The sequence below is a fragment of the Dunckerocampus dactyliophorus genome, chromosome 15 (genome assembly GCF_027744805.1).
Source record: "Dunckerocampus dactyliophorus isolate RoL2022-P2 chromosome 15, RoL_Ddac_1.1, whole genome shotgun sequence".
Lineage (NCBI taxonomy): Eukaryota > Metazoa > Chordata > Actinopteri > Syngnathiformes > Syngnathidae > Dunckerocampus > Dunckerocampus dactyliophorus.
Genome location: NC_072833.1, coordinates 8,881,017 through 8,894,397, shown reverse-complemented (window position 1 = coordinate 8,894,397; position 13,381 = coordinate 8,881,017). Strand labels below are relative to the sequence as shown.

Genomic DNA, 13,381 nt, shown 5'->3' with positions numbered 1-13,381 from the left:
AATGGGGGAGAGAAGGATGTTGGCCAAGCTGACATCCATCATGGACAACACCTCTCACCCCCTACATGACACTGTGGGCTCCCTTAGCAGCTCCTTCAGCAGCAGACTGTTACACCCACGGTGTAAGAAGGAGAGGTTCCGCAGGTTAGTGGTACCTTAGTGGTACCATACATTAGTGATGCCTAGTGACCAGAATACTACATATTACTGGTCTTTCAATATTCTTTACTATTTTTGGAGAACCGCGATAGAACGAGGGAGCGATGTTTAAACCGCGATGTAGCGAGGGACGACTGTATTGTTAAATTGTTTACAAATAAGTTAACTTAAAGGCAAAATTACAAAGCGATTCAATGGCGTTGAAAATTTTGAAGTTAAAGGCATTGGTATCAGTATCCGCAAGCCTGGCCCTGTATGTACCTGGTACCCAGCCAATACCAATATTGCCAGTTTAGCCCACCCCTAGTACCTTCACTTTAAATCTGTGCTTAAAGTGAGCTCATTTTAATAGAAAGATGTCTGGAACTTTGCGCAGCAAAAAAAAAAAAAGCTTCTTTCAAGGACAGAATCATGCATTGTCCTGCAGTACTGAGCCATTTAAAGAGCCTTTCTTGTGAGGGGAGGCAGCTGTAGCTACAGAGCTCCCTTCATCTCCCAGTCTTTGGACAGGGAGAATAAGGATCTGATTGATGCAGGCTCTTCCAGCAGGCCCAGGGAGCTCTCTTGACTTGATAAGCCATTGATTAAACGGGGGCCAGAGGAAGACTGAAGACGTGTAGCAAGCGAGAGCTGCCCGCCAAAGAATGGAAATGTCCACTGATGCTTTTCATCCGTCAGGAAACCTCTACATTGTGCCTGGCAAAGAACCACTGTGAGAAATGTGGCATTTGAACAGCAGGGCTCCAGTATGAACCCATTAGTACATAACAGCAATTTCTAATGTTCTTAAGTACAATAAGCTATGACAAAGTGTGTGGACCTTCAATGCACCTTTAACATCCTCTCACAGTCTCTGCCTTGTCTGTACAATTTACACTAATGTACACCATAGAGCTTTTCTACTGGGCTCCGAGGTGAATTTATGGATCTTTTCCAGGGCCATAAATAAATAAATAAATATGTATGTTTCTCCACAGTACAGTCCAGTACAAAAGCCGAACCTTTAACGGTACCACCCTAGTCAGAGGTGTCCAAACCTTTTCCCACATACTGATTGGCGCATACTTTGATATTTTACATTTTGTAAACCACCCACGTAGATATGCATAAAAGTTATTTATATTTTAAAAAAAAACAGCCTCAGTTTTGTGTTATAGGTGACAAAGTGTATTATTAGTATAAACCTTTTCTCCTTGCATTCCACTTTTTTTTTTGCTCATTTTCGTATTTTTGCTGTTTTATCTTTCTTCTTGTACTTTTCTCCTTATATCATGACTTCATTCCGATAATATTTAGTAAAATTACTGTTTTTTTGTATTTTTGCTGTGTTTTTTCTATTTTTCTCGTTTAATTGTATTTTTAGAACGTGACGAGGGCCAATAAAAAAAAAAAAAAAAAGGCCCCCGGGCCACACTTTGGACACCCCAACGCTATAGGCCATTGTACTACTAAAATCAATTCATCACTACTCACACACTAACGTACCTTCACTTACAATTAGTCTTACACTATCACAGTACCCGCATTCTGCACTCAAAATGACAAAAATGGTAAGTGTGCACTGATGGGCACTTCCCAGCCGAAATAGTCGCCATCTTGGCTACATAGCAGGAGGGGAGGGACTAACTGGAAATAATGGCAGCTGAGGAGCAACCCGTATCAGTGGAAAAGTAGTGAACACAAGAAGAAGAAGCGGGTAAATATTGCAGTTGTCATGCCATCATCATAAAGTGTGCAGGAGACAGTAGATCATTTAATATTCATGAACCATTTTTCTGTGGTGTGTGACAAATGGATATATGTCTCTTTGTGCTTGTGGTTGTCCACGACGGATGGAATCATGTAGTTTGATGGGCTCCCCGCAGCATGAACTCATCAAATGTTGATGTGCATGGCTGTAGGTTTCGTCTTAACGCACCAAAGTTTGTTTTGTAGAGCACATTGAGCTGATTTCAAGTCAATCCAGCTTATGGGGTCAAACGTTTTTGTTTTTTTTGGTTTAATAACATGAATGTGATCAGTTTGCCCTGTGACTGGGTGTGAGACAGATTACATAGGGCACACTAATAGTTGCCACATTGGACAAGTTTAAAAAATGGCCACTGGACTGCACTATAAGAATTCTGAAATTCATTTACAGTGAAAGGAGTTTATGCCGACGCCCCTTAAGACTGGCTGACTTACGTTGAAACCGAAACTATCCACTGCTTGTACATTTACATGTGACTTTGGCCAGAGACATGAAGAGAATGGGTGATAAAGGATTTTGGAACCTATGGCAGGTTGTTCCACTATTTTTCTGCATATTTTTTATTTAGATTCTTCTGTTTACATATGTTTTGTACTCTTATCTAACAGATCTTATGCGATAATTTAATTTTATGTCTTGATTAGAATGACAGTAAAGCTTTCGTACATGTGCAAATATTTCTTCCGGTGGCTTACAATTAAAAAAAAAACAAAAAAACAAAACAATAAGTAAAACAAGTGCATTGCCATGCTTTTATTTTGAAGCTTATTTTGCACTGAACAGGAAGTCACTCTAACTTGTCTGTAGTTATATTGTTGTCATCGTATAAGTTTAATTGTTAAACACAAGATATTTTTATAGATTTTTTTCAGATTTTATAGACGAAGGACTACCATAACAATGGCACAGGTGCACTTCTCTGTTATAAGCTAGTATGCCCTTTTGTAAAGATCGCAAAGCTGTTATTTTAATGCAAAAGTCACACCTTGATGCACAGAAACATTGGCCATTAATAATATATATTAGTAATACTATCTCTGTGTACTGTATGTGTCATATGCTGCACATGCATTGACACAATCTACAGTGAAAGGTCTAGGATAGCATACAGTATATACAGTATTGGAAACAGCATTGAAAATACTGTTGGTATTCCATTCATCTGAGGGCACGAGGCAGCAGCAGCGGTAGCCAGCAGGCAGTTTGGCCCGGCACGTTGCTTTTGCACACAGCAGGGTCGTTAATGAGCACTGGGTGTTACCACATGTACCTGAATTATTTAACCGCTTCCAGGAAGACGAGAGAACTCCTGGTGATAACAAACTGTCTCGCATGTAAATATCCTCAAAGACACCAAACACTGCGCTGGTGAAAAAGCTGAGCTACCAGGCAACCGGCATATAATGTACATACTGACTCGTACTTTATACTGTAAATTGCAGGTAAATTTGTTACAGATTGCATCCATACTATTACAGTTTTTTCTTTATTTTTGCAGTGCCAACATACTGTATCTATTGGGACATTTTGGCTAATTTTACCCATGATGCAGTGTCCCCCAAAGGTACAAAGTAATCCTAACATCCTAATATAATCAAGTCGTCAGAGGGCCTTTCTTTTCACATGCAAAGCAACTCTATGCGACAACTGTTTATACGTGTGTTTAACTTTGAAACTGCTCATTTAGAAGAGAATAAAATACACAGGAATTAGGATTTTTGTTTGTTTGTGCATGTATTTTTTTACATAACTCACAGAGAGGCCATCATTAAAACTATATAATAATTATATAACTAAACTACAGTATATAACTGTAGAGGCAATGCTATGCCCACATTGAAAATACCAATTTTGATCCCACATTTATTGTATAAACTAACGTAATCCTTTAGTTTAAAATTTAAATTTGGATATTTTTATTTTTACATTTGATGGTCATACTTTTTCCACATTCAAGGCATGAGGCAATATTTCTCACCTTTCACTGTTTTCTGCAAGAGTACCTTGCTACTGAAATATTTGTGTGTGTCTCTATTGATGTTTGGAATGGTATGTGTGTACTGTAAAACAATAAATATGAATACATTCGTCCCTCATCACTTCGCAGGTTGAATTTCACGGCTTCACTCTATCACGTTTTTTTCAGAAATATATTTATTAATAAATCATGCCGTTTCGTGGTTTAATATTATGCCAAAAATTCTGCATATTGAAGCAAATTGTATATGTTTTGCCTAAATTAAGCATTTTCAAGCATAAAAATAGCAAAAAAAAAAAAACATAAGGCATTCATATATAAGGCATTCAGAAGACGCAGTCAAAAACGCTGCAAATGATATATAGTATTCTACACCGGACACTGGGTGTCAGTAATGTTACTATAATGTTCAATGAGACACAAACAAGGAATTACTGTACAATTAAAGAGTGGGTGTGTGTGTTTGTGTGTTTTTTTTAGCTTTTCAATTAAAATAAAAATACATAATACTTAATATGCATATTTCTGGTAGAAGTAGTTTTAAAAGACTGACGTGTTTAAAGTGGAAACAAATATTAATATATGTTTTTACAGCAATTTTGGGGAAGCTGAAATTTTTTGTCAACAGGGTCAAATGTGTGAGCCACATAGATACATTTTCGACATTAAAGATGCTAAAAGCAATACAGTGTAGGTCAATATATGCCAAGCTTTCCGAAGAAAACATCCGCATCATCGCTTTGTGTTATAACTTACAAAGCAAATGATAGTAATATCTGATAATATATCTCATTAAGTGCATTCTTTTCTTTTTTTTTTTTTTTTTACAAAATAGAGCTACGGGACGAAAATGGCCGCACTTTGGACACCACTGTCTTAAGAGTTACAGGGTTCAGCAATTGCCTGGAAAACATAATTGAACAGGTGCAGAGATGCTCTTCCTGGGTTCTATTTTAAGTGCCAGGTTTCCAGTTGGACTGCGTGTGTGTGTGGTATTGGATCAAGACAAACAAGAATGTGTGTGTGTGTGTGCGCGTGTGTGTGCATGCGTGTGCGTGTGTGTTCTAAGCACTCAGTCTTAACGGTGGCGCTTGTGTTGTGCTTGCCTTAATGGCATCCATTCCTCATTGTTTTTCTGATCACCCATATGAGATTGGTGACAGGGAGAACGCAGTGGTCATCCACTAACCCCGACCCATCCATTCCTACAAAAGCCATTCCGCTCTTAATGTGACCGGCAGAACCATTGAAAATGGAAGGTTTTAGTGTTTTTTATCTTGACCCATTACCGCCGCTTCTCTCCACTGCCTCCATAAATCTACATAATGATGCATCTCGAAAGGAAGACGCCGCTGAGACGAGGAGACAAATGGATGTTCGAAAACGAACAGATGAAGCATCAAGATAAACGGAATGGGCGCGGAATTTCACAACATTGTTAAAAATGAGGTGAATGTGAATTGATTGGCGCCACGATGAGATGCGATAAGTACAGCTGGGTTATCGTTCATGCCTGACAGGTGTAATGTTTATTAATGGACAATGTGCGCATATTAACTAAATAGGCCATGACTCGTTACTTTGTGGACAAATAGACACATTCCATAGCCCATAAACCTAAAAAGTCAAACAAAACTTATGCTGTGCCTGAACTTCTACACATACTTAGCATTTTGAGAGCATTCACTTATGCACTCACAATGCTAAGTGCAATTGAAACACAGCCTTAGAGTTCAATCAATCATCATGTGTGACATCGCCCAGACCACAGCAAATCTCATGAGAATTCACTTCAGTGAGCCTCTCAATGGCAAATGATGGCAATATGTGATGATAACCATAGAACAGGAAATGGAGCACCAACACAGGAAAAGCATCTGGCCGCCCAATACAAAAATCACAATATAATGCAGGAAATTAACTATCAATTCCTTGCACAATTTCATTCATATACGCACATAGTAACAGCTAATGACTAGTATGATAGTGACCTGAAAAATCTTCACAACCAGCAATATTGACTATAGACACTCAGCAAAACCAATAAAACACTACTAGGTGACAATATCAATGTGCAAAAACCTCTCTGCTCCCTCTGCATTGGCAGCTTGTGTTAAGAGCACCATGACAAACGTCAATACATGCATAATTTCTGCCATCCATTCATTTCTATGCCGCTTATCCTCATTAGGGTCGCGGGGGCATGCTGGAGCCTATCCCAGCTGACTTCGGGCCAGAGGCGGGGTACACCCTGGACTGGTCACCAGCCAATCACAGGGCACATATAGACAAACAACCATTCACACTCACATTCATACCTATGGACAATTTAGAGTCGCCAATTAACCTAACATGCATGTTTTTTGGAGTGTGGGAGGAAACCGCAGCATGTCCAATATTTGCAAACTCCACACAGAGATGTCCAGTGGAGATTCGAACCCAGATCTTCCCGATCTCCTGACTGTGTGGCTTGTGTGACTGTGTGGTAACCACTCAGCCAGTTATTTATCACGGGATTTGCCTGTGTCCAAATATGATGCTATTTAGTTAGCTTCATTAAAGATACGTTGTTCCCTTGCTACATCTCTGTTCACCTTTCGTGAATTAGCTATTTTGCAAATTTTTGAAAGGGCAATTTTGCATATTTTTAGCGTATGGACACACATTGTGTGCTGCGTCCTTGTGGTGTATTAGAGCGATCTATCGGTGCTCTGTTGTATGTGTCTGTTATTTTATTTACTACTGATACCAGTAGAGGGTGTTATATGACAGTTGAAGATGTGTGCGGCTCCTCCTAGTCTCAGCATGTGTTTACGTGTCTGTACGAGTATATTAGAAAACCACAGTAGACAATAGCCGACTAAGTATAGAGCCACAACAGTCCTTATTGGCTAAGGGAGAACCCGCACATTGTGTTCTGCGTCCTGGTTGGCTGTAGACCATTGTCAATCAATCTCCTTTGTGCCATTTCATGTTGTGGCTAACTGTGTGAGCTGCTTGCTAACCGCCAATAAACAATAGAAGAAGAAGATGCTAACCGGCTAAATGAATCATTGGTTCAAGGAGTAGGACGAGGAGGAAGACAACGGTAGGGGCAATATGTTTTAACAAGGATACAAAAACGCTACAGCCGAACAGCACCAGGACGAGTGAATACGCGTGAGTCACTTAATAATTTCGTGTGTCCAACCTAGTAGATTGTCATTAAAATAAAATTTGAACTTGAGTGTTTAAACAAGAGAGAAATGTGAGAAAATGTTAGTCTGTCTGAGAAAATTGTATAAAGTGTATTGTGATGGGTTTTACAGCCTTAAAACATACTGTATATAACAATTGAAAACAAATACAGTTGGCTATTTCGCAGATTTCCCCCGCGATAAACAAGGGAACACTGTACTCCATTTTTCACAGCTCAAAATGTCACTATTTGTCTACCCGACTGTATGTTTTTCTCAAAAAGCTTTATAACTTGGATCTGGCTTTGCATGGGTGATAATCAGGTGTTTTGATCATTTCTTTAGTTTTTAGGCTTCAACAACATATTTATAAAGGGGATTTTAAGGCTAAATTCCGAATTTCTTTTTTACATCCATCCATCCATCCATCTTCTGCTTATCTAGCGGCCTAAGCAAAAAACCTAGACTTCCCTCTCCCTGCCTACTTCGTCCAGCCCCTCCCCTGGAATCCTGAGGCATTCCCAGGCCAGCTGAGAGACACACAGTCTCTCTAACATGTTCCAGGTCTTCCCTGAGGCCTCCTGCCGGTCAGACATGCTCTTAAAACCTCCCCAGGGAGGCGACCACGAGGCCTCCTGACCAGATGGCTGAGTCACCTCATCTGGCTCCTCTCAATATAGAGGAGCAGCGGGTCTACTCCGAGTTTGTCTCGGACGACAGAGCTTTTAACCCCATCTCTAAAGGAGTTTTTTTTAATGAGACATAAATCTGAATTATTCATATTTTAATTCATTAAACATGCAAAAATCAATCCAACATAGGTCAAGATATGCTCAACAATTAAATACATCTAAAGAAAAAACTGCATCCCTATGGAGGCTCAAATGGGACGAAAATAAATACATGAATACATCTTATGTATGTTAAATGTATGTTATATGATTACTTAAATGTGTCATTAACAAAATAAAATTTAATGAAATACAAAAATTAATTGAGCCATTTATTCGTGAAATACTGTAAATAAAGCATTAAATAATGATAAAATACTATTTTTTCATATAAAACATAATTATTTAAATATTTTAATTAATTATTTTATGGACCTGTCTTGCAGTGTAGCTATCTGTATGTCTATACCGGAGAAAATGTACAGAACCATAACCTGGATTTCCATTCATCACATCAACACTTGGGGTGATTTTGCTTAGTTTTGTGTCATGCTCTTATCCAATTTTTATTTCAAACTAATTTTAAAAACACATGCTGCAAACCGCAAATGCCCTGTATCCAGGGTAGGGGGGGTACACCCTGGATTGGCCGCCAGCCCATCAGACATCCCATCCCAGGTTAAACGGTCTCCTCGCCAATTGACCTTTCATAGTGGACACATCATGATGACAAGCCATGTTGTTTTTGTCAATGCTGATGTTGCTGACACCTAAAATGGCTCATACTGGTCTATGGAGGCATTCATGTGATCACTGCATATATATATATATACAGTAAATACGTATATACACTCTGACTGCCCATTACTGCAGATGATGGGCCATGGAGGCCAGCGAGGCATGCTCGCATAAAGGCACAGCTGCAGTGCAATTCAGACTCCTCTCTCTTCACGCTTGGATTTATTCCAGCAACATCCAACAGAAACCTCAGTGCTGCTTCCTGTCCTTTTAACACACACAGCCTGCCTCTGTAGTATTAGCAACCACGAGTGTAGGGGGAAATAAGGATTTCTAGATTTGTGTTGGCTCGCCAAGCAAAGCCTCCATCAACTTCACCAACGAGAATGAAAAATCAATACACCTCATTGTGATTCACTATTTACCCTTAACACATCTAATGCAGACTACAATGGCTATCGGTGTATAATGGCAACAAAAAATAAGTATTTTCCATTTCCAAATTTTGCAAACACTTAAGCCGGAGTGTCCACACTTTTTAAAATTTTCCTTTTAAAAGTTTACAATTTTGTTAACAGGCTAAAACCCGTACAGTACATACAGTAGATGCTAAGAAGTTATATTTATTTGAGAAAAACAGCCTCAGCTTTGTGTTCCAGGTAACAACACATACGGTCGTGTTTGACCACATCGTGCTTCGAATTTCGCGGCTTTACTTGATCACAGTTTTTGAAAAATAGATTAATAAATCATGCTGTTTTGTGGTTGAATACAGCCTATTATTAGGCAAAAAATATTCATATTGACTTCATTTCCTGTCGCCCCGACACTCAGCTCCACACATTTATATCAACACACATGAGCACGAATATTATTTATGTCTTAAATGGCTTATTTACTTTTGGTTTACTTTTAGGTAATACATGTGTAAAGGTGACTGCAAGGGTATTATTTCACGTCTAGAGGGTTCTAATAATTTTAAAACGTATTTAGAAGGTTGTAAACGGGCTTTTTACGCTCCAACTACAAAAATATTCGAATTATAAGTAAAGAATCCTACTTCATGGAAATTCACTTATCAACTGACCGCGGTAAACAAGAGATCACTGTATAATAGTTACTTTCCGTTACCAAATTTTGCATACTAACACTTACTGTAAAGCAGCGGTGTCCAGTTTTTTCCACCGAGGGACGCATACAGAAAAATTTGAGAAACGCGGAGGACCTTTTTTACTGTTTTGGCTAAACCCAATTCAACGTACAGTAGATGCTAAGAAGTTATATATTTCAAGAAAAAGCAGGTAACAACATGTATTATTATTATTAAAGTAAAACCCGCTTAAGTCACCCACGTTTATGTCGACAACCCATTTATGTGGACCAACTCTTCAAGTCCTGGTCCACTGTGTTCTTCTTACTTTATTATTTATTTATTTGATTATTTGATTTAATGAAAAAAATAAAATGAAAAATACGAGTAAATAAAAAATAGAAAAAATTACATTTGAATCATTACATTTTTTTTTTTAGAGCGAATGTTCAAATTTCCATTGGGGCATCTCTGTGTGGAGTTTGCATGTTCTGCACCCGTGCATGAGTGGGTTTTCTCCAGCTACTACGGCTTCCTCCCACAACCCATAAACATGCATGAACTTTAAACTCTAAATTATCCATGGTGTGATTGTGAATGGTTTTGAATGGTGACCATTCTAGGGTGTAGAGTCAGCTGGGATAGGTTCCGGCTCACCCATAACCCTAATGAGGACAAGCCATGTAGGAAATAGATAGGAATGGATGAATATAGTATAAATATATATATTAAAATGAAGGTTAAAAAAATTAATCTAATTGTGGACTATTCAGAAAGAATGCCAATAAGAAAAGCTTTCTGCATGCCTTCATATTGAGCAGTTGAGCTGGCAAGCCAATACAACCAGAAGTGATTATGTCATTATTTGCAGTTGAAAGGCCAGGCAAAGCCTCGTTTAAACTACAGCTGGGAAGTGCACACAGATCAAAAATGGCATGAGAGCAAGCAACCCCAAAACCTGATGCATAATAGCAAGAAAACAAGCCTGGCCTTTTTCTTTGCCCTTTGGTCAAATGAACAATCATGCACAAGAGCAGGCTAATTGATTTCCCCATAATGAATGTCACAGCACATCCCTGTAGGCCAGCATTTCTGCAACTTTTAAAGATCTTTGTATCAGTCCTACCTTTCCGGATTAGATCTTCAATTCCCTGGTCGAAGCCCAGCCGGTGGCACTTCCTCCAAAGCCCCATGTTGGTTGAGTTGTACTGCCTGTTGCACTCATCCGCGGCGCTCATGGCGAACAGCTGCCGCCGGTTGCGGGCAAGGGGTAGCTTCTCCTCGCCGCTCCGGCTGGCCCGCAGCGGCAGGCTGTTATTGGGGATGTAGATGAAGCCCGGGTCCTTGCGGCGACTAGAGAAGCTCTGGCAGCGCTCCTTGTACCGCCTGGCATCGGTCTCGTACCAGTGGTCGGAGCACATCGCCACCGCCAGCATGCCCAGGGCGCATAGAGACAGCGAGAGCCCGGCGTAGAGAAGCAACTTCCCGGCAGCCATGCTCGCCTCACAGCCGCATCAGCACCACGACGGACGGACAGCTCCTCTGCGGTTCCCCCCTTCCTCCTCCTCCTCCAGTTCACATCACCTTAGGAGATTTTTTTTGGTGGCTCGCAATTGGAAGCGTAGATGTTGCAGCGAAAATAATAATCCTCTCCTTTCCTTCTCCTCACGTCTGTCCTGCAGCACGGTGGAGACAAGACGGGGACGCTTATCTCAGCTCAGCACCAGGATCTGCAGCTGGCTTCAGCAACACAACATGCACACATTTCTTGAAAAAAAATTAAATGGACTCTAGCGTGGTATTCAAGGTGCACCATTAAGGACAAAGAGAGAGGGGTGCAGGAGAAACCTCGAATATCGTGCACCTCGTTAACATCCGCACATAAAATCAGCAATTAACAAAACATAAAAGATAAATAATAATAATCATAACAAACCTGATGTGAAGGCTACCGTGCAGCAGGATGCAGAATGTAGAGGGATCCAGGCAGTTGAGTCAGCAAAGCGTCCCCCAAGATGCACGTCTGATGACGGGATGACGGCAGCTGCAAGAGCTGGGCCCGACCGCCGACCAATCAACACCCATCTGTCTGCACAAGCATGTTAGCATGATGTGGGCTGCATGGTATTGGATTGAGCTGTCTAAAAATACCACCACCTATCGCTCATATTTATGTGCGTCCTCAAACAGAACCAAATGATTAGGAATGCAAGCAGAGAACAGACAACATATCAAATCAAACCCCAATTGAAGCTGCACCTACAATATGCACGCTCGTGCAATACTACAATGTGAATTGCAGAATACTGTATTAGATTAAATGGCTCATACAGAGTATTATTATAAAACAGAACTACAATTGGGAGTTCAAAGTGAACTTTCTAGATAAATTTGGCTCCGAAGTCAACCCACTCCACTTCCCCTGGCTTTTGTGTGTGTGTGTGTGTGTGTGTGTGTTTTGATGCCACCACACAAGGGTATCAGATAGAGAAGGCAAAAGGGAAAAAGTGTGATGGTAACCATAGAACTGGAAATTCAAGTACAACATCAAAAAATGTCTGATTCATAATACGGGGTGTTCCTAAATATACATACATATTGATATATAAATGTACACATTATACAAAAAATAAATAAATTTAACTGATAAGTATATATATAAAAATAAAAACAATTATAAAAATAATTACAAATAATGGAAAAAAAGCAAATACTGTCACGCGGTGGCAAACAGTCAGTAATTGGATTCCAAGATGTAGAGAGACACCGGTGGCAAATATACAAAGTTTAATATCACAAAAGGTAATACAAACGATGATCACAGTCCAAAATACAGCCCAGGCACAGCCGCGGGGGAAAAAACAAGAATAACTCAAAGCGCTGCAAGAATAACTGGCAGGAAGAACAAAAATACAAAAATGCGAGACCTAAAGTTGTCGTGAAAAACTAACTGAAACACTATAACAAAAACTCACTGCTAGGCAAAAAGGCAGAGGCGAGAACGAGAACAAGAGTAAACTCTTAGCGGTAACTTGAAGCAGGTTCAACCCAAAACACAAGAACAAGAACGCGGCCAGGACAATAGGTAGACATGAGCAGCAAAAACGCAAGCATGGAACATGAGAACATGAAAAGACAATCTGGCATCAACTAAGCATGGAGACCAGGTCTAAATAGTCCAACGATGATTGAGAACAGGTGTGTCTAGACTCCTAGACTGGGGAGTAAGTGTGTTAAATCTGGCGTTATCACTCTCACACTATCTCATACTGGTCACTGGAAGTTCAACATGGCACCTATTGATAAAGAACTCTGTGAGTGTGTGAAAAAATGAATTACATAAAGATGTTCTAGGCTATAAGTGACACAATGTTGGCGCAGCCATGTGTTTGGACCGCAAAGCAAACAGGCACGGAAGTAAAGTAAAAAGATTTGATGAACAAAAGGAACACGTCTTATGTGAATACAAGACGGTAGCAAAAAAAATCTAACAAAATGTGTCTGCAACATAAGGTTGCAGCGAGGGAAAAACAGCAGAACAGAGGACTGTCTGGCGTCATTGTGTGGCAAACACCAGGCTGGTAAAGGCCTGGTGGCTCCACCCCAGGAACTCCAGAAAAGGTACTGCAAAAAAGAGACAGCATTTGAACAGGACAGCTTCCACTCAGAACAGGACCGCCATGGCCCACCACAGAAGCGAGTGCACATGCTGAGAGACATATCCGGAGGTTGTGTTTGTAAAATATAGATTGTCATGGATCGGCCTATCAATGCTCAGACCGTACGCCGCATACTGCATCACATTGGTTCACATTGGTG

General features: G+C 40.1%; 1 protein-coding gene across 1 annotated transcript in view; it reads right to left on the bottom strand.

Annotated features, from left to right (window-relative positions):
• tmem178bb (transmembrane protein 178Bb) overlaps positions 1–11,965 on the bottom strand; it is an 89,009-nt gene extending 77,044 nt beyond the window's left edge. The window contains exons 1-2 of the mRNA XM_054799960.1: positions 11,499–11,965; positions 10,689–11,238 (exon numbers count right to left, since the gene is read on the bottom strand). Of these exons, the coding sequence (XP_054655935.1) occupies positions 10,689–11,058 (370 nt within the window). The 5' untranslated portion in view covers positions 11,059–11,238; positions 11,499–11,965. The remainder of the gene's footprint in view (positions 1–10,688; positions 11,239–11,498) is intronic.
• Between the last annotated feature and the right edge of the window lie 1,416 nt (positions 11,966–13,381).